This window comes from Balaenoptera musculus, chromosome 1 (genome assembly GCF_009873245.2).
Source record: "Balaenoptera musculus isolate JJ_BM4_2016_0621 chromosome 1, mBalMus1.pri.v3, whole genome shotgun sequence".
NCBI classification, from domain to species: domain Eukaryota; kingdom Metazoa; phylum Chordata; class Mammalia; order Artiodactyla; family Balaenopteridae; genus Balaenoptera; species Balaenoptera musculus.
In genome coordinates, this window is record NC_045785.1 from 29,261,769 (window position 1) to 29,289,731 (window position 27,963).

The 27,963-nt window shown below is 46.5% G+C and overlaps 1 protein-coding gene across 2 annotated transcripts; it reads right to left on the minus strand.

Moving 5' to 3' along the window:
- OSCP1 (organic solute carrier partner 1) lies at positions 1 to 27,945 on the minus strand. 2 transcript variants are annotated; one of them, XM_036835938.1, is made up of 10 exons: positions 27,613 to 27,945; positions 18,346 to 18,500; positions 13,999 to 14,106; positions 13,407 to 13,487; positions 5,900 to 6,003; positions 5,303 to 5,431; positions 4,697 to 4,766; positions 2,712 to 2,851; positions 1,727 to 1,790; positions 1 to 1,486 (listed from the first exon to the last, which is right to left on the minus strand). In XM_036835938.1, the coding sequence occupies exons 1-10, from the start codon at positions 27,722 to 27,724 to the stop codon at positions 1,370 to 1,372; spliced, it is 1,080 nt and encodes a 359-aa protein (XP_036691833.1). In that variant the 5' UTR covers positions 27,725 to 27,945; the 3' UTR covers positions 1 to 1,369. The 2 variants fall into 2 exon arrangements, with proteins under 2 accessions (XP_036691833.1, XP_036691823.1); XM_036835928.1 differs by having other exon boundaries at positions 708 to 1,486; positions 13,999 to 14,166; positions 27,613 to 27,943.
- Between the last annotated feature and the right edge of the window lie 18 nt (positions 27,946 to 27,963).

Below are 27,963 nucleotides of genomic sequence, written 5' to 3' on the forward strand. Positions count from 1 at the left end.
CTTTGTGAGCCTGTAAGAAGCAGTTTACACAGCACGGTGTGCTTCTCCTCCTCAGCGGACCTTTTGGGGGCTTTGGTGGGTAAGAAAGAGTCACTTTCATGGGTAGGAAGCAACTTTACTGGGTGATTTACCCTTCTGTATCCAAACCCTATGCCTTGGGTAAGCTAAAGGACAGGCACCCTTGCATTCCAGAAATATGTTCGCCTCAACTCTGGCTAGGGTGCAAGGGTCCTGAGTGGTCCTGGTGGCTGGCTCAATCTCAGGCAATGATCAGCTCAGCTCAGTTTCTCTCCTACCCTCTGCCGTTCTGGGTATTGCTTCCAAGGAATTGAATGTACCTTGACCTCTGGATATTGGCTGATCCTGGGCCCGCCAGTTACTCAATTCGGGATGACTATGAGGTGGAGGGCTGACCCCCCTTCCTGAACCAATTGGGCAGCCCTGGCCTGAGATAGTTCTCATGGATCCCAATTAGACTTGGCATCCTGCCAAGGGAAGTCACTCATCTGGTGCACGGAAGGGAAAGTGGTACACCATGTGCACCTCCCGTACATCCAACTTAAGGCTCTGCTTGGCCACTAATGGCGAAGCAGAGGAGACAGATGTCATGGCACATCATGCTGGGTGTCTTTAGAAGGCAAGAACACTAAGTGGCAGAGGAAGACTCTGGGGGTAAGGAGGACGTATCATTCTTAAAAAGCAAACTGTTTCCTTGGTACACATTTCCATATGGGATAAGCCCACACTACATATGGATAGAGAGATGTGCGGAGAACCACAGACACCCACACGCTCTGCGCGGGGCCTGCCTGAGGATTCCCTGTCACGGCCTTGCTTCCTCTGCCTCTGAGGTGACAGTTCCCAGTGTGCCAGGGAGAGGAGGGCTGTATAAACTGGGCCCCGACTGTTTGAGGCAACTGCCTTTTCCACTTACGTCAAACTCACAAGGCAGAATACATCCCAGAAAGCGCTGAAGTTTTGTGATGATTCACAGGCATCTGTGAGCAGTAGGTCCCCTGAGCAAAGCTGTAATGAAAACGGCAACAGGAGCGCCCTCTTACTGACTCTCAGGCTTGAACCTGTGGCTCCAGATGCTTTGATTGCCATAAAACTAGCAAGAACATGGGAAAGGTCCAATTTAAAAGCCAGAATATATTTTGCTGAAAATATGAATATGTGTGTGCCTTCCAGAGACTGTGCTCCCTGAGGGAGACCCGCACAGTTCGTTAGGACATAAACAGGAACAAGAGGTAAGGAAGGGCTTCACTTAGTAGAAAACTAGCAGCATCGTTTGGCTCCCTGGGGCATCCCCCGGGGTCCTCATCAAGCAGCCTCTCTGTAGGGGGAGGGGCGTGCCTGGTCAGCACAGCTATAACTCATCCATCATGGCAAGCAAATCATCGCCCTTGCTGGCACTCCGCCTTGGCTGGTCCAAGATCTCAAACTCCCCCATGATCCGAGCCAGCTCTTCGTTCGTCTGCTGGTCCTGTGAGAGAAATGAGAGGTGGAAGGGAATGAGGAGGATGTGTGGGCACCATGGCCTCTTTGTGCAGTTGGTAGTTAATTTTCCCACCACTGTGATGCATTTCAGTTCCTCACCTGTTTGTCAGAATAGGGACTACATTACGTGCCGATTAGAGAGGAGAAGGGAGGGCCTTTGAAGTTCAGTGTTATTATAAGATGAGGAGGGTAATAAGATTTGACTTGTGTAATCCCCTGCACACACCTGAGCAGCTTGGATGTTGATAACTTCATAGGATAACTCTTCTGGCCTGGTTAGCGCTGCCTGTCTGTACAAGATGGTAGAGAAATGGGTCAAAGGTTAGGGTTTTCTCCCTGCTAGTGTGGCAAACTGGCCCTTGATAATTTGGCAACCTATTTTTTCTGCCTCACCTTCTGCCCTTTCCATTCAACTTTCTACCCTGTCCCCAACCAGTGCACCCTACACTCCAAGAAGTCCTTTTATGTCTCTGTGCCTTTGCACATACTACTGCCAAGAACGTTTTCCCCCTTTCTCTGCTTGGCAAACTCCAAGACCCAGCTCAGTTGCCAACTCCTTCAATCCGCGGGTACAAAGGCAGTCGCCGTGTCCTCCACTGGAGTGTTTATGACATGGCGCTCGAGTGACTTGTGCACGTGTTCATGCTCCTACGACACTGGGAGTGCCTGAGGACAGGTCCCAGGTTTTCCACTCCATCTGTGGGTCCCCACACGTACCACAGTACCTGCCACTTCAGTGGAGAGGGGAATAGAAGGCAACCCCCATCCCAAATATTTAGTTGCGAGGAGCATCACATGAGATAATGAAGGCAGAGGTGCTCTGTAAACTGTGAAGTGCTGTGTCAGTCTCAGTGAATTGCCACCACTATTGGTTCTGGGGGAGACTGATCCCAAAGATATCATGCTCCGACCTCCTTCTGGTTTCTTAACAGTCTTTTGTTAACATGATTATCTTGACTTCCAATTCTCTCATTGAGTTGTGCTTTGCCAAATGAAACATTAGAACTATTTTTTTGAATGAATCCACAAAATTCAGGCTATTTAATACTGGTGGATTCTTCTTTAACTAGGTTATTGAGTTTGCTGGTATTTCATTTGTGATCTTTACATCTGTGTTTATAAGTGTCATTGGTTTATAACAGTCCTTTTTCGGTTCTTATCACACTTAGGGTTTTTATATAGGTCTCTAAAGAAACAGGCTGAAAACGTACTCTTCCTCTTCATCAGTGGTGAAGAGATTCAACCGGAATCCTGGCTCAGGGCCACTGGGTTTCTTAATCTCCATGCCTCCTATCAGCCTGGCCAAGAGATTCAGCTCTTCTTTAGCAAGAGGGTTTGGAGCAATGCTTTCCTGCAGGAACAGTTTCATGATTTTTAGCCACATGAAGGTGATCACATGTTCTGCTGAGACCCCAGAGCCCCGGGGTGGTATTATAAAACAAGACAAAACGGTAACAGTTTAAATTACTTCTGGAAGGACCGGTCCAAATGAAACATAGAAAACAGGCTTAACCAAGAGAGAAATAACCTGTGTCAGAAGCAGAGGGCCTCTAACAAGGCACAAACCAGAGATTCTCAAGATGAGGGGAGGGCCCCAGGGATCCCCATTCTCCTCAAACTACCTTCCTCCTTGAAGGAGAAGAACCGTTGCTTCTCCTTCAGGCAATCTAGTTCCCCCAGCCTTTACAAGTAGCCTGGCTGGAGGCTCCAGGTCCAAGGGCACTCATTCCACGGGAGCGACCACTCTGCGCTCAGGTGGTGACCGTGAACAACCCCTCCCCCCGTCCCCCACCGAATCCCTTCCGTCCTTGGCTCCCACTCTCACTGGCCTGGTCCCACTGCAGCCTTCCCCCCTCCTCCTGAGCGGCTCTCTGTACCCCAGCCTTCTCCTGCTGTGCCTCTTGAGTCAGGCCCCATGTCCCTGCCCAGGAGACTCTCTGGCCACTGCTGCTATCGTGTTATGATCCAGCCGCGTGGGAGAGACGCTGCCTCCCTGCTTCCCCCAACACTATGCCTCTGGGTGCCTTTGCTCATACTGTCACCTGGGTTTGTATGCCTGTTTCTCCCTCTGGGCTATTTAGTATCTTCTTCACTCTACAGCCTCGCTTGAATGTCATCTCCACTGAAAAGCCTTCTTGTTCCCTGTCCCCCACTCCCACCCCCCTGGACAGGACATGCGTTCTGACACAGCTCTTTACTCAGAATGCTCAGCGAGTGTCTTCCGCCGTGTTGTAGTTATTTGTTCCATCACTGTCTTTATAAGCCCCTTCGGGATGGGACCACATCTAAGCCAGCTCTGTCCTGGGAACCCAGCCCATAGACGTAGTTCAGTAAATGTTTACAGAATAACTGAATATTCCATGATTTGTCCTATAGCTAGCTGGTAGCTAGTTCAGTGAAAATTTGTACAACAGAATTCAGAGGACCAAAAACCCCATTTTGAACTTAGCTTCCACATCATTACACAGGGAAGCATTGAAAAGGGATGTTTGAAGGATCAGAATACACACAAGTGCTAAACTCAGCAACCACGGACCTCGCAGCACTGGTACGATGCTATTTCACATGTCCTGGTGTGTGGTTCCTGCTTAATTATGGTGGTGGAGCCAAGCTTAAAATTACCTAATTAGTCAGATCACTGGAAGTCTCCATGAGAAACTGTAATTAAAAACCTGTGTGATGTGGACTTCCCTGGTGGCACAGTGGTTAAGAATCCGCCTGCCAATGCAGGGGACATGGGTTCGAGCCCTGGTCCGGGAAGATCCCACATGCCACGGAGCAACTAAGCCCGTGCGCCACAACTACCGAGCCTGCGCTTTAGAGCCCGCGAGCTGCAACTACTGAGCTCACATGCCACAACTACTGAAGCCCGTGTGCCTAGAGCCCGTGCTCCACAACAAGAGAAGCCACCGCAATGAGAAGCCCGTGCGCCTCAATGAAGAATAGCCCCCACTCGCTGCAACTAGAGAAAGCCCACGCACAGCAATGAAGACCCAATGCAGCCAAAAATAAATAAATAAATAAATAAAATTAAAAACCAAAAAACCTGTGTACTGGTAAGGCGGAATGGAGAAGATTGCAAACAATGAGGGAAATGTTGGCCAGCTCTGAAATCTAGAGATTCCTCCCTCTCCCCATCCAGACTCTTGTATCTAGAAATGAGCTATGAAGATAAACAAGGGAGGCAGAAGCTCACCTGTGTCTGTGCAGCTAAGTTCTCTGATGCCCCAGACATATGGGTTTCCACGGGCCGGTTCACACTGTACCTGGTGGCAACAGAAAACCACGAAAACATTGTCCAGGCCTTTTACCCTGACTTCCTTCTAACTCAATTAGTGCATAGTTTTTATTTTGAGGCATTGAAAAGTGTCCAGAAAGGTGCTGGGAATACAGAATGCAACTAAGTGGGTGTCAGCCACTCAAATTTTGCTTCTTCCCCAAACAAAATATCTGTGAAGCTGTGTGGAAATTTTTTCTCTGGCAAAGTAATGTGTATCGCTGAAAAAAACGTGATAGGTACATGAAGGCCAGGCACTGTCGGATCGCCACTGCAACAAAGGTTTTGGCTAGTTCTCTTGCATGGCTATTTAAAGTTATTTATCTTTCCAACTTGCTAAGTTACCTTATGTTGGGAAATCTGAGGTGCCCTTTGGAAACGTCGGGGCTCTGCATGCCGTGTATCTAAGGGGAAATTCCTCCAATTGTCAGCAGGGATTTTTCATAGCAGAAGTCAAGCTGGTTTTTTAAGTGAAGGGACCTCCGTTGGACTTGAATTCATTTGGGGAAGGAAGAATTTGCTTACATATTAGTTCCCAGTTTCAGGACTCGGTCTCCATAGAGTTCAAAAGACCCTTCTTTGGGGGCAGCGACATAGCTCCCGCCGTGCTTGAATTCTGCCTTCCTCACTTCTTCGCCTTTGTTGTTGAATGTTCTACAATACAAAGTAGGACATGATGACGTGTTCTCCAAGCTTGGAGAGTCCCAGAGGCTTCTTTATTCTTGGTACTATGGGACCAAAGGGAATTCATGCACTGCTTCAAGATAAAGATGCTGGTTGATGTAATGATAGTAATATAATAATAATAATAATAATAATAATAATATTTATTGAGTACATGTTATGTGCCGGGTGCTGTGTAGCACTTTGGAGCATTACAGTATTATCTTATTCATCCTCACAGTAAACATTCAATAGATGAGGAGATAAATCCTGGAGAACTGGGTGGTTTGCTTCAAGTGTTTGCGAGGTGACAAGCTGGGATTAAACCTCACCTCCTCACTGCTGTGCTTAACTGAAGAAAAGGAGGGGCCCCAGCAGGGCTGCACTCTGCGTGGTAGCCCACATACTGGTTTCCCAGCACCCCAAACATTGGTCTGACAATTACTGTTGAGAATTCACCTGATGAGTCCGGGAACTTTGGTTCCCCAGGGAAGAGGCCCAGACACTGGCAACACAAAGCGACCGTTGGAATTCTGAACTTTGTCCTTTAGAAATATGGACACCTGGAAAAAAAATACTTATTGTCATTTTTCTTGGTCTATTTCCATAGACATATGCATTCTGAGGATGGAAAGTGTGTAACGGCTTAAGAATGCTACCTAAGAGAGAAAAACTCACCGTAACTAACACCTGCAGAGGTGTAGTGTTTTTACATGGAACTTCTTTGGCGCCACACATCAAATCTTCCAGGTGAGTAGTGCTACCCCTGCCTTAAAGGAGGAGGCTGAGTTTCACAGAGGGAAATGACTTGCCCAAAGAGAACAGGAAGCGACAGGACCAGGATTCAAAGCCAAGGTTGACTCCAAATTCCACACCCATTCCTTGGTTCCTTGCAAGCTTTCCATACAGCTGTGAGGCTTGAGCTATAAGAACCTCATTATCTCCGTTTTACAGATGAGGAATTGGTGGCTCAGAGGTTAAGACACTTCCTCTAGGCCAGCCAGCTCATAAGGGGCAGGGCTGAGGATTCAAACCCTTGTGTTTCTGACTCCAAGCTCTCAGCTATGTGCTGGACTGGTGGATCCAAGCTGGCATTAGAGTCTGAAGGTCTTCTCTGTGCCTGAAAACCCTACATGATGCTTACTTCTACTCCTTCCTTCATGCGCTCTGTATTCAGGTCTTGGGCAGGTTAAATCCCATCAAGACTGTAGCAGTTAATCAATTTTATTGGGGAGTTCCCTGGCTGTCCAGTGGTTAGGACTCGGTGCTTTCACTGCTGTGGCCTGGGTTCAGTCCCTGGTCGGGGAACTAAGATCCCACAAGCTGCGCAGCACCACCAAAAAAAAAAAAAAAATCAGTTTTATTGGAGCTTAGCTTCCTCATCTGTAAAGTGAGATACATTTTTTTTTTTCATACTGTGGCCCTTTTTTAAAAAAAATTTTTTATGTATTATTTATTTATTATTTATTTTTGGCTGTGTTGGGTCTTCGTTTCTGTGCGAGGGCTTTCTCTAGTTGCGGCAAGCGGGGGCCACTCTTCATCGCGGTGCACGGGCCTCTCACTATCGCGGCCTCTCTCGTTGCGGAGCACAGGCTCCAGACGCACAGGCTCAGTAGTTGTGGCTCACGGGCCCAGTTGCTCCGCGGCATGTGGGATCTTCCCAGACCAGGGCTCGAACCCATGTCTCCTGCATTGGCAGGCAGATTTTCAACCACTGCGCCACCAGGGAAGCCCAAGTGAGATACATTTGAAGGTCCCTTGAAACTCTAAAATTCTACAAGATTACATTAGTAATATCATCAAGAGTAAGCATCTGTTGCATGCAAGGCAGTGAAAGTGCCAAGTGGTAAGGATTTGTATGCTGGCAGTTTGGCCTGCCGATGTTAGACTGCCCAGGCTCACACCTCAGCTGGGCCTCTCCTTGGCTCTGGGGTTTTTGGTAAGTTACGCCACCTTTCTCTTTGGTAAACTGGGGATAAAAACAGAACCTATTCAATGGGGTAGTTGACCACTATGTCAGATAATGAACAAAAAGCACTTATCACAGAGCCTGACACATAGGAAGTGCTCAATAAGAGATAACTAATATTCTCAGTATCACAGTCTAATTGGGCACAGGACACAGCATAGAATGGAAAAATGACGACACTATAAAACATGATATGCTGAATGGAATATGCAGACGAGCCCACTGAGGAGAATGACCACAGGCAGAGGGGGTGGGTAGGTGCGACTGCGGGTTTGGAGCTGGGCCTGGAGGAGGAAGGTGGGTGTGAAGACACTTCAGAAGCTGAGATGGGCAGGCACAAGGCATGTTTTGGGGAAAATGTGCACACTGGGTTGGTTGGAGGGTTTGGCTTTAAGAAATTTTTAACCTTGAGATTCTGTGACCAAGGGATATGAATATAAGCATGGAGAAAGAAAATTTTGAGACAGAAGTGAGACCATATGTAGGTATTGGACTCTCTGTTAGCTAATTCTAACAGGGTTGACTATGTCATAGATCTGAAATGTACAAATTTAAGTCAAGTGTGTGTTTGACCTGAGAATCTGTCCTTGGCTGGATGGGACTTTTGGGTCTGCCTGCTTGCCCAGCCCCTCTGCTGGCCCTCAGCTGTAGGTGTGACTCTCCCGTGCCCTGTTCCTCTCACTCCACCCTCTTTATTCCGAGGTGATCTCATCTACACCCACACGCCAGTATTCACCTCTGCGCTGATGGCTCCCAGACCTGGAGCTTCCACTCAGTCTTCCTCCCTGGGCATCGGACCCATCTACCCCATTGCCTGTTAAACGTGTCCACCTATGGGTTCCATGGGATGCACCTCCAATTCACCCTGCTCAGAACAGGGCTCAAGCTGTCTTCCCTAACTTGATCCCAGTGAATGACACCATCAGGTCACCAAGTCAGCAGTCTGAGTCCCCTGCCCACCACCTTCCCATGGCCCTTCAGTCACCAAGCCCTGCCCACCTGGTGATCACTTCTGTGTCTGGCCCCTCCTCTCTACCCTGCTCCCTAGTGCAGACCTTCATCACCTCTAGCCTGGCCACTGCAGAGCCTCCACACTGGTCTCCCTGCCTCCGCTCTCATCTGTGTTTCATCCATCCTCCACTTTGCTGTTAGAGAGACTCTTCTAAACTCCTATCTGACCATGTCCCTCTCCTGCTTCACTGGCTCTCTGCTGGCAGATAATGTCCAGTTGGCCCTTGTTCCTCTCTGCAGCCACGTTCCTCCCTGAACCCTGTGTTCTCGCCATACTCGATTGCTTGCAGCCTTCTGGCCCCCTGCACCAATTACACCAGGTGGTTACATGCCTGTGCCTTTACTGAGATGGTGTCCTCTTAAACCCTCCTCCTGTTTTCCCATGGTCCTGGTGAAAACCTATTTCTTTTCTTTCTTTCTTTCTTTTTTTTGGCTGCACCACATGGCTTGTGGGATCTTAGTTCCCCGACCAGGGTTCAAACCCGGGCCCCCTGCAGTGGAAGCATGGAGTCCTAACCATTGGACCGCCAGGGCCCCAAAACCTATTTCTTTTAAAAGCTATTGGATCCTCTATGAAGACTCCCTGATGCTCTTGGGTAGAGGTGGCCATGGCCCACGTTGTGTCCTCTCTCTTCACACTCTTCTGGGTCAGAACCAAACATACATAAGGTACTTAGTGCACTTTCCCTTCTCTGATGAGGTCCTGAAGGCAGGAGCCACGTTTCCCATGGAAAGAGGGGATGAAGGTCACGGAGCTGTGGGGCTGGAGTGCTGGATGAGACATCTCCATGAGCACCCACATTCCACAGGATGATGGTAGGAGTCAGGTGGCCCGGAGGAAGTGAGCCAGGGACGTAAATGCTTGGTGAATGTGGGTGAGTGACTTGGCAGTCGGTTTCAGCAGTGAGGGATGAGTGCAGGGCTTTGGATGGTGTAATGGTTGCTGGACTGGCCTTACAAGAGGAGGGCTAAGTTTGTGAGGGCAGGAAAATAATGATCGGAAGGTGAGGGGGAAGCTGGCAGAATGCTGACTCTGCTTCTCACATCTTGCCTGTGGATGAGGGAGAATGACCGGCCTCCTTCAGGTGGCCAGAAGACTTCGCATACCGTCTCTCTGCTGTATGCTGAGGATTCCCACATTTACGTCTCCAGCTTGGCGCTCTCCTCTGAGCCCCAGGATTAGGTATTCAACTACCTACTTGACTCTGCTACTTGGAGAGCAAATCCAATTTAAATAGAATTGATTATTTTTTCTACTCAAATACACTTCCCTTCAGTCCTTCCCCCACTCAGAAAATGGCACAAGCCACTTAGGAGTTTTTCTTTCTTCTTCTTTCCCTCATTCCCCACATCCAATCTCTTAGTAAATCTTACTGGCCCTGCCCTGAAGGTATATTCCATATGTGTCTCCACTGCTAGCACCTAATCCAAGTGCTTTCATTTTTACCTAGATTTTGTAACTGCTATCCTACCTCTACCCTTGTCCCATTTAATTCATCTTCCAGACACAAATCATGTTGCCACTCACCTTAAGATGCTCCAGATCTTTGCTTTACTCTTAGAATAAACTCCTTTACTAGGGTCTAAAGCTAAGTCAACTGGTAGGTAGGTACCAGTTTATTCATGACTGGCATCTCTTCTGATTAGTTAGTGCCCATGCTGCACAGGTGGTTAACTTTATTTTAAATATCACCCCTGCCTAGATATGCTCCATCCTCACTGGCTTTCGCTCTGTCCAAGGAGCACATCATGCTTTTTCCTACCTAATGGCGTTTGAACTAGCTGTCCCTTCAGGTTAGATGCTCTCCCCTGAGATCTTTGTTATTACACTCTCAACTGAAATATCTGTCCTCAGAAAGGCTGTCCTTGCCTCTATCGTCTAAGGATGTACTGTCCGGTATGGTAGCTACCAGTTAAGCATGACTATTTAAATTAAATCAATAATTCAGTTTCTCTGTCGAACTAGCCATATTTCAAGTTCTCAACAACCACATGTGGCTAGTGGCTCTCATATTGGACAGCACAGACACAGAATATTTCCATCACCGACAGGAAGCTCTGTTGGACAGTGATGGTCTAAGGCAACATCCTGTCCCAGTTGCCTTCTATAACTTTACTGTATATGGCCACCTTCCTAAGGGTTATCAGAGCCATAACACGACTTACGTGTCCTCCTTGTCTCTCCCTACTAGCACGAAACCTCCTCAGGGCAGGGCCTCTGCCTTGTTCACTTCTATATCTCAGGACTGAAAACTGCCCGGTATAGAGTAGGCACTCAATACATATTTGTTAGACTGACTAGTTTCCCAGGGATGAACTATTTCCCAGTGGAGTGGATAATGGAGTGGAGGTGTAAGGACCATGCTGTGAAGAGGCGAAGATGGAGGTTATGTTTTCCAACAGCTGGAACAGCGGGAGCACAGGAAGAAAGTCCCTGATAGAAGACGCACGTGTGGGAAGGAGCATTCGGAAGAGGGCCCACCTTTTAGGAGGCAACTCTGGAGGGGCTCTGGAGAGCTGAAGGGGGTTGGGACTTGAGATGGTTGTACATAACTGCTCAGGACTCCAGATGGAATCAGTCTTCGTGCAGCCTCTGGAGCCTGGGGCACAGGTCAGGCCTTGACCATACTAAGGCCACTTCACGTTGTTTTGTGATATCACGGAAAGCTTTGGACATTAGGATGAGGAGTCTTGCATTTGCTTTGGTTAAACAATGAGCAAGGGAGTTTTCAGAGCTGTGTTTTCTTGATTTAGTTAGTTTTGCTAACAAATCTAAAATCCATGAAGATTGTTTTGAACACGGAGAGAATCTGTATAGGCAATCATAAATTGCAGCTGAGCAAAAATACCATTAAAGACCAGATTTGGAAAAGCAGCCAGCTGTTACAGATCGGTGGCTGAGTAATGTCAGGATATGTGATTCCTATTTCTCTTGATGAACATTCTGATGTTTCACTGCCTGCCCATTTAGCAATTAAAGCTTAATATATTTTGTGGTTTAATATATTTTAATGATTTTGTCATAGACTTATTATTAGGAAAGTCTTTTTATCATAATGAATTTTATCTTGCCAGAATTAAGAAATCAATATGGTTGCTTATATTACTACAATCCATAAAATAATGTCCAAATATGCAGTCTTGACAACCATATGATGCAGAGTTTTCAATATTTTAAAGCAATGCAAAACTTAATCTTATTTGTACTTTCATATTTTTAATTTTAATTGATGACTATTAGAGATCTTAATTTATATTGATGTTATTATTGCTCCATCCATAGCAAATGAAATTATTCATAGGGGTTAAAAATAAAATTGGCCTCAGTGTTGAAATCTATTTGTCTTTCCCTGTCCATAGGAGGGAAATAACAATCAGGTCCTAAGCATATTCTATTTCTTTTTTTGTTTGAATTTTATTTTGTGAATATGTTACACATGCACATGTACAAAATTTAAAAGGTTCAAAGGGTGGGAATTCCCGGGCGGTCCAGTGGTTAGAACTCTGTGCTTCCAATGCAGGGGGCACAGGATCGATCCCTGGTCGGGAAACTAAGATTCCACAAGCCGTGTGGCATGGCCAAAAAAAAAAAAAGAAAAAAGGTTCAAAGGGTACACAAGGGAAAGTCAGTCCCTCTTGTATCCCTATCCTCCATGCAGTTCCCCACTCCCAGGAGCCAACCACTGTGACCAGTTTCCTGTACATCCTTCCAGAAGCATTCTATAGCGTATACATATAGATACAAGCAAATACATATATGTTACATGTGATGGTTCACTTAATCCTCCTGAAAAACCCTAAATTAGGAACTGTCATTTCCATTTTTCAGATGACGAAACTAAGGCGCCAGGGAAGTAATTTGCCCAAGGTCACGGAGCTGTGCTGTAGGTGGGATTCAAGCACAGGAGTGCCTGACTCCAGAGCCTGGGCTCATTTTGCTGTATCACCCACCCTCCCATACCAGTGTGTTAAATTCTGGGAAGGAACAAAGTCCTGTGCAAGAGAGACAGGCCCCAAATTCAGAAGCTCAGAAATGTGTTTTTCAAAGTTAGGGTGTAGAGCTGTCTGGAGGAGGCAGGGTCCACTGGGAGGCAAGAGCCAACAAGAAGTATGAAGGCCTGAGCCGGGCTGGTGGCGACAGGAACGGAAAGGAGGGTGTGGAGAGTGAAAAGGCAGACTCGATGGGCCTTAGAAGCAATTAGAAGGTCAGAGAAGGGAAATCAAAGGTGTGACGCTCTGGTTCTGAGCCGAGTGGCCGAGGGATGGTGGCGCCCTGAAAAGAAACCGGGAAGTTGGGCAGGACTTGAATTGTGGAGACTAGTTTAGCTGCAGACGTTAGGTTGTGGGCGTGGGGGAGTGTCTCAGCAAGCAGGTGGAGATGTGGGTCTGGACGGCAGGGCTGGGGCAAGGGTTGGGTAGAGGTTAGATGCAGGAGTCATAAGTGGAAGGGTCAGTCGGCAGCCAAAGTGGGGAGGAAAGCGATTCCTCATGAGCAGGGGGTGGGTAGAGGCAGAAGGGGGAAGGTTTGGAGACAGGAGGAGGGGGAGGAAAGAGTGAAAGGCAGAGAGATGGGAGAGGTAAGGGAAGGCCAGGACGGTATGGTGCCAGGAAACTCCATGGAAGGCGACAGTTTCAGGGAGCAGGAGGGCAGCCTCCTGACAGCTCAGACACTGGAGAAGTCAAGATGATAAAGGCTTGAGAAAAGGTTTTGGAATTGAGATCAGGCTGGTGGCCTGGAAAAGCAAGGGAAGAAGCCATATTTTCAAGAAACACACAAGGTAACTGGGAGGGAATGGTGGCATCACCGTCTTCCTTGGTCCATTGAAAAACTGCTGAGATTTGTTATGAGAAAATTTATCATCATGGAGCCAAACACCGAGGATATTGCTAACTGGGCAGATCCCAGCCTTGTCTGCCCTGAACACTTGCATCCTGTCTCCCCAGGACAGCAGCGGCAGGGTGCCCCCGGGCCGCCCACTCACTCACCCTGATGTGCAGGTCCTGGAAGAAGATGAGGAGCGTCTGCCGGATCAGCTGGAACTCCCCCGCAGAGAGACCCCCATATGTCTGCGGAGGCAAAGCAGATAGAGGCGTTCCACTTTCAGAAGTGAGATGGAAGGTGCAGACAGGCAGGGGTGGGTGGGTACCCAGGGATGGGAGCCAGAGAGCAAGGAGAGGACTCAGCTGCTGGGCAGGAGGGGCAAGAGGGCCAGCACTGCACCCTCGCCTGAGGGACAAGCCCCACGGTGGCACACCGAGCGGGGTGCACTTTACCTGCCCTGTTCCCCGCGATTCTATAGGACATCCACCACCAACTCCCTTTCAGAAAAGTTAGGAGAGAACAGCTATGCTCTGTATCATTGCTTCCCCAGTTATGAAGGCAACAGTGAGAGGGTATAAGATGCTAATGTCTCTTGTGTTTCCAAAACGGATACCTGGAGATTTTGAGAGTTTTCTGGGAGAGGCAGGTTTTGTCATTCCTCACCCTGTTCTCTTTGTCATAGAATCTGCCTGTTCTTAACAGAGGAATGAGAACGAGTATTGGGGCTGAGAGGTGATAAACTGACGATACGCTTACTTCAGTCAGCTGCTGGAAAGTCTCATCCACTTGATGCAGGATGGTTGGGGAGTCTTGGATGAATCCCTTGATGGCATCCAAATGATTGAAAGTGACCAGCAACACATCCTTGGGACGAGGACACAGCAATACTTGATATTTGAAAGCCATTGTCATCAGGTCATAGAGCTGCCAACCCATACATGAATAAAAGAAATAGGACCATAAAGGCAGACATCAGAACCTCAAACAATGATTCAGTCGGCACTTACCGGAAACCAATTCTGGGCTTATCATGCAGCTCAGTGACCATATCTAGTCATCACTCAAACCAAGACACTGTTGAGAGTAAAAGGGGGTGATAGTAATAATTAAGCTGGGACAAAAGGAGTAAACCAGGATATTCCTGGGCAAACCAGGATTTCTGGCCAGCTTACATGTATTGTTGATGGAATACACATGAAACAGTACGGGCAGCTGGGGGGCCCTGGACAGGGTGCTGGACGTGGAGAATGAAAACCCAAATTCAAGCCCTCCTTGCTGCTGACTTGTTGGATGGCCCTGGCCAAGTCTCTTCGCCTCTCTGAGCCTGAGTTTTCTCATGTGTAAAAAATATTCCTGGGACTCCCCTGGTGGTCCAGTGATTAAGAATCCTCCTTCCAATGCAGGGGACATGGGTTTGATCCCTGGTTGGGGAACTAAGATCCCACATGCCACGGGGCAACTAAGCCTGCATGCCAAATCTACTGAGTCTGTGCACTCTAGAGCCCATGTGCCACAACTAGAGAGCCCGTGTGCCACAACTATTGAGCCTGCATGCTCTGGAGCCCACACATCACAACTAGAGAGCCCGTGCGCTGCAACTACTGAGCCTGTGTGCCGCAACTACTGAGCCCGTGCGCTCTGGAGCCCGTGCGTCACAACTAGAGAGCCCATGTGCTGCAACTACTGAGCCCGCACGCTCTGGAGCCTGCACACCGCAACTGCTGAGCTCGTGCGCTCTAGAGCCCGAGTGCCACAACTAGAGAGAAGCCCGCGTGCCGCAATGAAGATCCTACATGCCGCGACTAAGACCCGACACAGCCAAATAAATAAATAAATCTTAAAAAAAAAATACTCCCTAATTTCCCAACATTGCAGAACGGCTGAGAGGAGTAAATGAGAACACACATGTGAAAGTGGCAAGAATGAAGTTCCACGACTGTATGAGATGAAAAATGAAACTTAGTAAGAGATCAACAAGCCCCAAGTATGGTATGACCACCCATGAAGATCAGAGGTGAGACACTGGTGAGGACCAAAGTGGTCACGATAGGCTTTGTGGAAGAACTGGGCCTGCTACAGACTCAAGGCAAGGTTCCAGCTGGCTGAGGGAGGGGAAAGGCATTCTAGTGGAGGGGAACAGCATGTGTGAGGGTCTGGAGGCAGCCATAGCCGTGCTCTTTTCCTGGGAGAAAGGGTAGAGCAGCCTGACTGGAGGGGATGGTTTGTGTTCGGGGTGGTGGGAAATGAAGGTGGGTACGGCAAGGTCGGAGTGTTAGAGGTTTTAGAAAGATGGACGAGATAATTTAGACTAGATGTGGTAGGAATTAGGGGGCTACTGAAATGCTCTGTGCTGATGTGATAAAAGTAGTGATTAAGTGAGATTGGTGACTCTGGCCATGAGGAGATGCGAGAGAAGGGAGAGACTGGAGTGGGGAGGATTAGCTGGTGCCTGGCTCCTAAGAGGGTGGCAGTAACATCGACTGACTGTAGGAGTGAAAGAAATTTTGTTGGAGTGACCCAGATGGAAGGCCTGGAATAAAGATGGTGGGGATGGATAAGGAAGGGAAAAGAAGAGCACGTGACACTCCGGAGGAAAGCTGTCAGTACATGGTGCCTGCCTGACTGGATTTGGGAGACGATCTGAGAGGGCTGTCCAAAAGGACCACAGCATTTCCAACTTAGTGCCTGCGAGATACATGATGCTACGATGGAGGCAGGGGAGTTTGGGAGAGAAGGCATGGACACACCTGAGGTGGGCTTGGGAATTAAACTACAGCCACCTGAGTGCTGTGCGAGCACGTGGATATGCATGGCCTCAACTGATCCCCTTTAATTTCACAAGAACTCTATGAGGTACGTATTATCCCAAGTTTAAAAATGAAGAAGCTTGCCTAATTTCACATAGCTGGTACTTAGTAGTAGGGTGAGATTTGAAACTAAAGACGGTCAGATCCTGAAGCACGTGCTAGAACCCTCTACACGATCCCCTTTCTCCAACATGCAGATAAACATCTCGCTTAGAAAGTGGCATACAGCAGGAGCAGCCTGGTGTGTGTGTGTGTGTGTGTGCACACATGCAGGTGTGTCTGATACTAAAGCTGTAGATTTAAGACTCTCCACCATCATCATCAAACATTAAGTACCTGGGACACCCCTGGTGGTGCACTGGTTAAGAATCCACCTGCCAATGCAGGGGACATGGGTTCGATCCCTGGTCCAGGAAGATCCCACATGCCGCGGACCAGCTAAGACCGTGGGCCACAACTACTGAAGCCTGTGTGCCTAGAGCCCATGCTCTGCAACAAGAGAAGCCACCGCAGTGAGAAGCCTGCACACTGCAACGAAGAGGAGCCCCCGCTCACCGCATCTAGAGAAAGCCCGCACGCAGCAACGAAGACCAAATGCAGCCATAAACAAATAAATAAATAAATAAATAAATTTATAAAAAACAAAAAACATTAAGTACCTGTTGTGTACAGGGCACTGTGCTAGGAATAAAGGATAAAAACAGGTATAGGATGAAGAAATGAAAGTTCAGGTGAAAGAGTTATTCAGTCAATTGCATCTCAGAGCTATTGGTAGAAAGAAGACTTGAACCCAGGTTTTTTTATTCCAAGTTCTGTGTCCTTTCTCAGTGGAAACCTAAACTTTCTTAAAGGCAGAGGGAGAGGAACAAGCAGAGAAGAGAAGATATCGAACATTTATCGAACATCTATGTGCCAGGCCTTCTTGTGTCATTATATCTATGTTTCTCACTTAATCTTTCCACTAACAGATGAAGTAGCTGTTATTATCCCCATTTTATAGATGAGAAAACGGAGGCTCAGGGAAAGAAAGTAACTTTCTAAAGGTAAGTGGCAGAAGGTAAGAGGGCATAGTTAAAGGCAGTCTGTCTCTCTGAGGTTTCCAGGTACCAGCAATGAGACAGTGTTGATTTTTGCACACCTGGCACCCACTGTCAGTCCTCGTGATTTATAAAAATTCACATAATGAAGGGACTTGAAAAGGAATTATTATTATCATTATTTAAAAAACTAACTGAAGTCCATGTATTATTCAGATTGTATTAGTTTACCCTAATGTCTTATTTCTGTTCCAGGATAGCACATTATATTTAGTCATCATGTCTCCTTAGGCTCCTTTTGGCTGTGACAGTTTCTCTGGCTTTCCTTGTTTTTGGTGGCCTTGACAGCTTTGACGACTGGTCAGGTATTTTGTAACATTACCCCTGAATGGTATTTGTCTGATGTTTTTTTCATGATCAGCCTGGGGTTGTGGGTTTTTGGGAGGAAGATCACAGAGGCAAAGTGTTATCGTTATCACATCGTATCAGGGTACCACCACATGGCTTATCACTGTTGATGTTATCACCTGGTTGAGGTAATATTTGTCATGTTTTTCCACTGAGAAGTTAGCTGTTTTCCCCCTCCTTTCCATACTGTCTTCTTTGGAAGGAAGTCACCAAGTGCAGCCACATTCAAGCAGTGGGGAGTTATGCTCTCTATCCCTGAGGGCAGAGTATCTATATGAGTGTTTGGAATTCTTATGAACAGGAGATTTATCTATTCTCTGCCATTATTTATTTGGAATTATTCCTTTTAAAATCAGAGTACCCTAAAAATCGGTTTTGCAAAGAAACAGATATGTATATATTATAAATATTGGGTTGGCCAAAAAGTTCGTTTCGGTTTTTCCGTAACATCTTACGGAAAAACCCAAACGAACTTTTTGGCCAACCCAATAAAGACTGAGCAGTTTTGAATTTGCTTTTAAAAAAAAAATGCCTGGTTTGCAGAGCTGAGCTTTGTTAAGGAAGAAGCAGAATTAAAGCTTTTAGGGTTGGGTGCTTGTATTGGGTTAAGGTGTTCCTAAACATGGACATGCAAATCAGCACACTCTTTGGGTGACATAATGGAATAAACAACACAGGGGTTGGTGCAGATGACTTCTGAGGTCCTTCCCAACTTGAAACTCAAGAACAGCCCATGTTTACATGTGCCTGTCTTTTGCCAGGCGCCACTGCGTACGTCATCTCATTTGACTCCAGTCTGTGATCATCCACAAGAAATGCAGCCCAGGGCACAGAGGCAGCTGTCTGCTCACCTTATCCATGCTGGCCTGGTTTAGTCTCATGATGGAGGCGTGAGCCAGGCGGTCGTACACTGTCCTCAGGGCCTTTTTGGAGTAGAGCTCTTGGGGTTTGAACAATTCCTCCATAAACTTTCGATTGAACATGGTTGAGATGATGTCATTCAGAACTGTAGAGACAAGAGAAGATGCAGCTTAGCAAGGTACTGGCGGAAGCTTTACTCAGGAAATGCTCCCTGTGTACGAATGGAATGGAGGAGCTGGGCCTATGTAGAGTGGGGATGTGGATGTGTTTGGTGAGATCTGCTCCCTGGGGAGAAACCACACAGGTGTCCCAGTAGAAAGCAGGGTCAGGAGTGCTTTATGAGACCATCTCAGGGCAAACATACATGTGACAATGTACAAATATGCTGTGCTTCAAAGGTTACAAACCACTTTTACATACATTATCTCACTTGGTGATAGGGGATAAGTTTCTTCTTTCTTTAAAATAGATTCCTATTAGAATCTTTAAAAAAGATTCTTTTCGATTAGAGCTCTACCTTAAAATGAGAAGCAGCATCATGCTGTTTTGTTTGTTTGTTTAGCAAGTGTATAACATTTTTACTTAAAATTAAATTTTATAAAAATGGGACCTATAATGGTAGTTGACTCATTTTTTTTTTTTTTTTTTTTGCAAAACAGTTTACAAAAATAGACAAGTCTACCCACTGGTTAGAGATTAAAACTTTTCTAATGTTTCTATAAGATGTGTACTTCAGATAAACACCATTTTAGGATGCCTTAATTTCTATATATGATCTATAATATTGATATTATACTGTAGTGATATGTCTCATACTGTTGTTCAGATGGAAAATGTCCATGCAGTGAGAATAAAAGGTCCTAAGGTGTGTGCAAACCAATGTTTCTATAATTCTAGTTTTTCATTCATTCATTCATTCATTTAGATATTTTGCGCTGCTCAAATAACATTAGTTGAGGGCTAGGAAAACCCTTTAGTATAAGAAATAAGAACAGGTATGGCTGAACACAGATTATTCTTAATTAAGTGAGTGTATATGGATGCTGAGACTATATATTCGTAGTAATTAAAATTTGAAAGAAAACTGGTTACTTAATTATACAAAATCAATTATCAAACGTGGGTGATTATTGCTGAAAGATACAGACGCCTCTTTCTCTTGCCACACAGAGGACACACCAGGTGACTGGCTGTGGCCTTGTATCTTAGAGAGTGAAGGCAAGGTCATGATTTCGGGCACCCTCTCAACCTGTAAGTAACTGATAGACGTACACTGAGGGCTCAGGCCAGCATTTTAAAGTATCTCAAAGAGCAGTTTCGGGGAGAAGCGGGGAGCTGAGGGCTAGTCGTACTTAAATCTTAAATGGAAGGGCTACAGAGAGAGGGGAGAGGGGGAAGGGAAACACCTCCCTCCCCACTCCCCCCAACCCAGACACAAAAGAACGAACTGACTGTGACTCCTTCCAGAAGTGTTGAACTCACACTTGACCTTTGGATTTTACTCTATACTCCATCCCATTAGTGAGGAAGAATCAGATCCATTACCAACACAGGGCATCCCTCACACTGGACAGTTCCAACCCAGGGCAACTTACCCTCCATGTGCACTAATATTTCTCCATTGTCTCCCTAGAGACAGATGAACTCTTCTGGGTTTGCCTCAAGCACAGCCTTTTGCCTTTGACCTAACCAAGCAAGGACCTGCAATAAATTGGGCTTTCTGACATTTTTCTTACCACAGCCTATATAACATGTAGAATTTGCAAGGAAATAGCTACAAATGGAAAGACACATATTAAAGCCTCAGAAGAGAGAATTTTAAGTATTTTCCATAGGTGTCTGTAGGCCAGGGAGGAGTGCCAAAGAGGAAGAATTCAAGTTAAAGAATCACATCAGCTCTGATTATGTTCACGCTTACAAAGAGCTCCCATTCACCTAGGGGCTGAAATATGTCCCTAGGGTCTTTGAGCCTTTAGCAGAATCTAGGAAAATAGCTTAGACTCAAATAAATCAGCTCGAAAAGAAAGAAAATCCCAAGGTGATTGTTAGCCACTCTGGCAAAGTAAAAAGCAAAATGAAGCCTTTCCCCCGGGGAAGTGAATAAGCTATGTATCACCATGGCTCCTTGCACGAGAACTTCCAGAAAGTTCTCCTGCTGGAAAGAGAGTACGACAGGCCCTGTCCCTGTGGGCAGAGCAGTGAACACAAATGCCCCCAAGAGGAAATGGCAGTTTTACGGTTGGGCCCTGGCACCCAGAGCGCCCACCTTTCACTTAATTCTTTGGAAAGAGCTTGGGGGCACAAATTAACATGCTTATACCTCATAGTGTGCTTCACCTGGCACTTGGTTGAGGTAGGCCTGCTGTGTACCAGACACTGAGATAAACATCAGGGCACAAAGGGGAAGTAAACTTTGTCCTTGCCCAAGAGTAGCAGCCCACACCGTATTCAAGTTAAACCTGAGAAATAGTTTTAACCTGATCTGTCAGTTGGTGTTGGTGTTAGTTTCTGGCACTCTCATGAGCTCTGCGTACTTTCATGAGGCAGGAATGTGCTAGCAGCCAGATTTCATCAGGAGACTAAAGGCAGGGAGTGGGGTGGTTTTTCACAGGTGCACTGGAAGGGTCAATAACTGAGTTCTTAACATATCAGGCTTCTAATCCCGGGTTCAGATTATGAAGTCAGTTTCTGCTTATTATTTTTGGACGCTTAAGTTAAGATAAATTCCAGTGATTCAATTACTTACACGAAGAGTCTTCAAAATCCATACTTCTCACCTGAAGTTCTGCCGTGCGTCAAGAGGTGGGCCAAAAATTGCTCAAGAGAAGTGGTGAGAGATGGTTGTGAAATATTATAAAAGAGTATCAACCACTTCGATTGGGCTTTTCTTCGAGCCTGGCCTGATGAAATAATTCTCTGGGTGAAAGCAACTGAGTTTTTATCAACTACCTCTGCTGTAAATTTTATTGTTTATGGGAACATACAACTTGGAACCAAGGGTAAAACAGAGAAGCTACTACTTCAGGATGATTAGCATGTTTTGAAGCCTTATTATGTTCCAAGTACTGGGCTTAGAACTTTCCATGCATTATCTCATTTAAACCCCAGGACAACTCTGAATTATTATCCAATTCTGTCAAGGGGGAAAACTGAGCCTTAGAAAGGTTAAAGTCCAAGATCACACAGCGGACGGTGGGCTTGAAATTAGAATGGGGTTGTTTGATTTTAATGCTTGTGCTCTTAAATATTGTATACATTATCTCCTCAGCATACTTGGTGTGGGGAGAGCACTTAAAATATCGAGGACGTTGGCTATGACATGCATAAACTATACCCAGATGTCAAATGATGGAAGATATTCGTGACAGTTAAAGGTGAGAAAGGCTAAGGTTTTATTCTGAGGAATCGACAACTTTTTCAGGTTTGCTGCTAGCTGTAGGTGAAGAGGAAACTGAAGATTTGGCATGATAAGGCCATAGTGCATGCGTGTCATGCCTTCCGCACGCAATCCTGGCGGCCATGCAGCCAGAGGCTTCCATTTTTCTCGGTTGTTCAACAGATATCTCCGTGTGCTAAGCAGAACAGCTCTTAAGCTACACGATGCTATCACAGAGTTGTTTTAAGGATGACTAAATAGGACAGCCTACCCAGAAATATAGCTACTGCTCCAGCTATCCTTGCAAAGCTTGGAACTGATGAAAAGGGACAAATACCTCAGGTGCAATATGGTCCTTTGGCCAATGTTTCCTTGGTTTTCATCTTCCACTCTGTATGTATTTAAGTAAAAGATTCAAATGTATAACCGATGTCTCAGCTAAAGAGAAACTCACACCTATTCTTTTATTTGGAAATATTTAGAGTGGTCCCACTTTAAGCCCCGCTGATGAAGGACTGGGTGAATCTGTGGATGCAGACTGAATACATGCAGCCCCGAAATAGCATACCTCGTTTTCTGTCCACCTCTGTCCATTCATCTACATGAAGCATATAAAAAGAAAACACCAGTTCATGAAGCAAGAACGTTATTTTCAATGAGGCTTTAAAAATACCAATTCCAATTACCTGGCTTATGAAACTTTATTTTTCACGTTTGCATTAATGTTTAATGCAAATGCTCTGCCTTCCATTTGAAACTCTTAAAAGGATGATGGTTAAATAACAAGTTCCAAAAAAGCCCTAGGGAGGCTGTATCTTACAGAGGGTGGCTTAGGAGGAGAGGAAGCTCAGGAGGACTAGCTACCCTGGGGTTTATCTTGAAAGGCTCAAGAAGTCATCCCCTCTAACACTCTGAAAGTACACATCATTCAACACAAGGCTTTTAAAAACACTAACTTCCACCAGGAAGAATAATCCCCAGAACAGGGAGAGAAAGGATTTTCTTTCTTCACAACCAGATTTTCTTATTACTGTAAGATTTCGCTTTCTAGAGTACAGACAGAACCGCTCAAATTAAAAAAACTTGAAACGTGAATTAATAGGGAAAAAAGTCTATTTGTTTCTGATTTACTTTTTATAGAGAGAGGCATGACTTCCATGTAAAAGAGGAAATACGATGGGACCACTGTACAGAAAGCTCCTGAGGACAAAAGTAGTCAGGGAGATGCCAAGAAGAGACCAAATAAGGAAAAATGTACTTGGCTAGAGAAATCTGTGAGAATCAAGACCCTTTATGGGTTGAGACCTGGCTCTACCACTTACTAGCTTGATAACTTCAGGCAGCTTGTTTAACCTCAGTTTCTTCATCTGTGAAAGGGGGATGATAGCTGCACCTACCTTGTAGGGTTGTTGTGGGGATGAAACAGACACATCGGGCACTTAGCTGGCTTCTCTCCTAATTCTGCTTTCTGTACTGCAGAACTCTGGACACCACCCATAAAGGATGGTGATTTTTTTTTCCTTAATTTTTTGGGAGAGATTTCAGTCTAGAAAAACCACCCACAGATAAACAGAATTCTACACACATCCACATTTCAAAAACATTTTGTATTTTGGTGTAGTTTGGAAACATTTGCACTAGATTGTTTGAGAGGTGATTTCTGAGGTTATAAGCAAAGCATATATGTGCCTTCAGTACACAATACCAACAGCTTCGAAGAGATTGGCCTGAAAGCACAGCCAGTGCCATGTCCTAACTAACTGCAAAGGGTTCCCACTGCAATGTCAGACTCCTCTGGGAAAATTCATCATCTTTCTCCCACAAGAGTCACAGGGTTTAGGAGAGAAAACACTGGGGAAGCAGCACCAAGAGTCTGGCCTTCTTAAAGCAGATGCTGGCTTCTTTGGCATAATGTCCGCATCTTCTATCATTTCGTGGCATTTATTTTACAGGCGGTCTTGCCTGATAGGCTCGTGGGAATTCAGAGAGAGAGAGCTGCAACCCCCTTGAAGGTGTGTTTGGGAACAGAGGGGCTGCCAGGGGCTCACCTACACTAAGGGACAGTGATTACCTGCTGCTGACAAAACCGAGCTGGCGAACACATGCCCAGGGCTACCAGGCACTCCTGCGGGCAGTGACAATCAGCTCCAGCAGAGGTCTCTGTCGTGCTGTGTGCTCCTGGCCCCCTTCCTCCTGAGGATCCGGGGAAGGTAAAGGACGCCCTGTTTTTCTATTATTTCTCCAGATGACTTGTTTGTGACAATTCCACTTTACTTATATTTGGAGTGGGAGGTAGGCCCAAGGATATCCAGAGCTGCCTGTTAAATTGGAACTAGAAAAATAAAAACAGAACATCACAGCATTTGGTTGCTCAGTACTACGCTGTGATCTGCGCATCTTGGGAAAATCACTTAATGGCCCCATGCCTCAGTTTCCCCTTGTCAACTGAGGAATGTAAACAAAATGTAAGAGGGTCTTACTTATGAGTATCTTTAAGAGGGTGGGAGTGAGGCAAAGGCAGCTTTTATTATTCTCGCAATTACTTAAACATGGGACCGCATTCAATATGCAACACTCAAAAGTTGCCCCACAGAGAGAGCACTTCCTTTCTGTTGAATGCTAAACTAGAGGCTGCACTGTGGGGAAAAACTGCAAGATCTGCACTGGCCTCGTGGGAGCAGGATGGCCTCCAGGAGACCAATTAGTTGTATAAGGCAGTGAAAACATCTAGAAGAAATACGATTTCCATTCAAAGCTTCAGTGAGGACTAGTTTACCATGTCCGGTGTTTTACAGGCCTCTGTGCAGGGGCATTTGTCACAGAGGCCCCTGCTCCTGCAGCTACACCAACTCTAAGTGGTGGAAGAGATGAGTGTTTCTCGATGTTTTGAATCCCGCACCCTCTGCCCTGCTTTCTCGCTCTGTCTTCTGCAGGTCCTCATCAACCAGCTACTTTCTGTCATTTCTTTTATGAAATCAGTGGTTATACTGGGTTTTTTTTCAAACCTCTCCGCCTCCTCCCAATCTTCCAGTCCCCTCCCCACCCCACTCCCCCCACAAAGGTTCTGACACAGTCCCCTCGGGTATGGAAGTACAGGGCAGCAGTTAAGGGTACGGGTGAAGAGTATGAGCTCTGGAGTCTGATGACCTGGGTTCAAATCCTTTACTCTTCCTCTTATCAGCTATGTAACCCTGGGCAAATTAGCCTACTTTCTCCATCTGTAAAATGGGGACAGGAGTATTACCTATATGATAAGATAGTTGTGGGGATTAAGGTGTTCAGAGACGTCTATGGTACATGGTAAGTGCTTAATAAATGTTTGTTGGGGCTTCCCTGGTGGCACAGTGGTTAAGAATCTGCCTGCCAATGCAGGGCACACCAGTTCGAGCCCTGGTCCGGGAAGATCCCACATGCCGTGGAGCAACTAAGCCTGTGTGCCACAACTACTGAGCCTGCGCTCTAGAGCCCGCGAGCCACAACTACTGAGCCCGTGTGCCACAACTACTGAGCCCACGCACCTAGAGCCCGTGCTCCGCAAGGAGAAGCCACCGCAATGAGAAGCCCGTGCACCACAATGAAGAGTAGCCCCTGCTCGCCGCAACTAGAGAAAGCCCGTGTGCAGCAACGAAGCCCCAATGCAGTCAAAACAATTAAATAAATAAAATAAATAAATTAAAAAAAATGTTTGTTGTTGTTGTATTAGGAAGACATATCCCCCAGGTATAGAATCACTTACTGGACAGACTGATCAAAAGCCCTACCTCCAGTGAATGTGCAGAAGGGCTGCATCAGGCTCCACCCGGCATCTCACATGGCATCTGACACTCAACCCAACTGTGGAAGGAATGAGTGTGTGAAGGTGAATTACGAAAGGTGGCTGAACCTCCCTGAAGCTGTATCTAGCAAACCCAGAAGGACTGCAGCTCCTGAACACAAAGGAAGCCAGTCCCCTAGTATTCACAGGGTCTTGCCCAGACCGCCTCCTGAAAGACTGCACCTGCTACTCATTGGGTTAAACGTGTTAAATACATGACCTCATTCGATTGTTACAACTTCATTGAAAGGTGCATATTATTTTTCCCCTTTTATGGAGAAAGAAACAGGCTTATAGAGGTTACACTCCAAGGTCACACAACTAGTTAAATGGCAAAACTGGAATTGGGACCCATATCTGCATGACTCCAGAGAAGATGCTCTTAATTGCTAATTTACACTGCCTTCCAAGATGCAGACTACCAGTCCAAGAACTACCTGTCAGCTCACTAGTGCCAATAGCCCAGATGAAATCACATAACATAGCGCCAAGGAAAACAGAACCCCCTTGAGGAAGAAATGGCAATGTCATACAAAACAGCAGTTCAACAAACATTTACTGAGCACTGATTTATTCTGTTGTAGGCATTATGCTAGGTGCTGGAATACAAAGATGAATAAGACAATCACATGGGGGAGACAGACACATATACAGACCATTTCAGTATAATGTAGCCAGCGATAAGGTGGAGAGGGACACACTGGGGTGCTATGGGAGTATGTGCAGGCCCTTTCCCATGCGGAGATAAGAAGGAGATGGTTCTTAAGCTGAATAATGCAGGATGCAAGGGGCTAACTAGCATGGAAATGGGAGGTGTGGGGTAGAATGGGAATTACTAGCATGGAAACACGAATGAACATGCTTTAAATGGAGACCTACAAGCAGTTTGGTATTAAGATACACAGTAGTAGGCAGTCAGTGGTGAAAGGTGGGACTGCAGAGGTGGACAGAGGTCAGATCAGAAAGGGCCCTGTAATGTCCTGCCAAGGACTTGGCCTCCATCCAGACAGCAGTGGAAAGCTGACAAAGGGTCTCAAGTAGCAGGAGGTATGGACGGATTTGCAGTTTAGAAAGCTCACTGGCAGCAGTGTACAGAATGAATGGAGGAGGCATGCTATAGGGAGTTCTTTTATCTCTTTATGCATGGACTTGGACTCAATTGCACAGATACAGTAGTGAATATCCGAATATGTATGCTTAACATCTGAATTTGTATGTTTAACATCAATGGAGCATACAGAGACTGTTGGAGAGAATAAATGTTTTAACCAGTGGCTATGTCAGTTACTTTTATACCAACTTTTCTTCCTCTACCTTGAAATATAATATCTCCTTCATAGTTAATCCAGGAAACTTGGTGAAAACAGTTGTTGGTTGAGAAGAGGGGGAAAAAGGGAGAGAAAAAGGGTGGCAGAGAGTTCTGGGTGGCCATTCCTCTGGGGTTAGATGTGCTGTGCATGGGAGGCACATTTTGCACTTTAGAAGCTTTCATATCATTACTTCCACAACTGCATTCTCTTCAAACAATTGTGAAGGGAAAAGATTTACAACTTGTCTTCTATTTTCTTATTTATCTATGTTACTTCAGAACCTCACCTTTCGAGAAATAGCTTCTGAACTTAGCAAGACTGGCCTCCAGTTTATGAAGGAGGATACCACACAGAGGAATGGAGGCTCAGAAGCTTCCCTGGGAGGAAAGAGGATGCTCGGATTAGCAGCGTGTCACCAGGTGGTGGGCCACTGGGACTCCCACATTTGGGAGGGACCGGTTGTCAAGAGAGATTGGGAAATCATCTCCAATTTAAGGGGATGAGTAAATGGCGGAGGGGGTCGGTTCCCTAATAATATCCAACGGGGGTATTAAATCCCTCTGCGGTGAAACGATCTTTTGGGGACTTTGCTCATGAGGGGCTCTGCCTGGATGGGGCTGTGGGTTGTGAAAGAGGTCCCTGGCTACGAGAGAGCAGGGTGCAGGGGTGTTGGTCAGTCTGTAAAGGGGTCTGGCTGGGGAGCTCTGGCTGCGAGAGCGGGGGCGGGGGCTGGCTGTGCGGGCCTGGTCCCTCTCACCTTTTCGGGCCTTGTCTCCCGGGATGTTCTGGGCCCGCAGCCGCTGATCCAGGATGTAAAGCATCTCCCCACCCAGGTTCAAGAAGAGCAGCGGTAGCGTCCGCACCGACATGGTGCCGGAAGCGAGCGCAGCTGGTACAGAGCCCGGAGGTTTGGTAGCCAGAGGCCTGGAGGCCCGTCAGACGCGTCCCCGAAACCCGGTTGCTAGGCAACACGGCGGACGGCAAAGAAGAGCCAATCAACAGGCCGCTTGTTGGGAGGCGCCCGGGGGCGGACGCGTATTGGGCGGGGCGGCGAAGACCTACAGGGTAGATTGGTCCGAGCGGGAGGTGGGAGCGGCGTGGGCCTACG

What these genes read in the sequence shown, in the direction of transcription:
- OSCP1 (XM_036835928.1), bottom strand. Translation starts at nt 27,724, where the DNA reads ATGTCGGTGCGGACGCTACCGCTGCTCTTCTTGAACCTGGGTGGGGAG. An exon ending in CTTTCCAGCAGCTGACTGAA is followed by an intron (nt 13,488 to 13,998) that starts GTAAGCGTATCG and finishes TTGCCTCCGCAG; the next exon opens with ACATATGGGGGTCTCTCTGC. An exon ending in AAAGTTCCCGGACTCATCAG is followed by an intron (nt 5,432 to 5,899) that starts GTGAATTCTCAA and finishes TTTGTATTGTAG; the next exon opens with AACATTCAACAACAAAGGCG.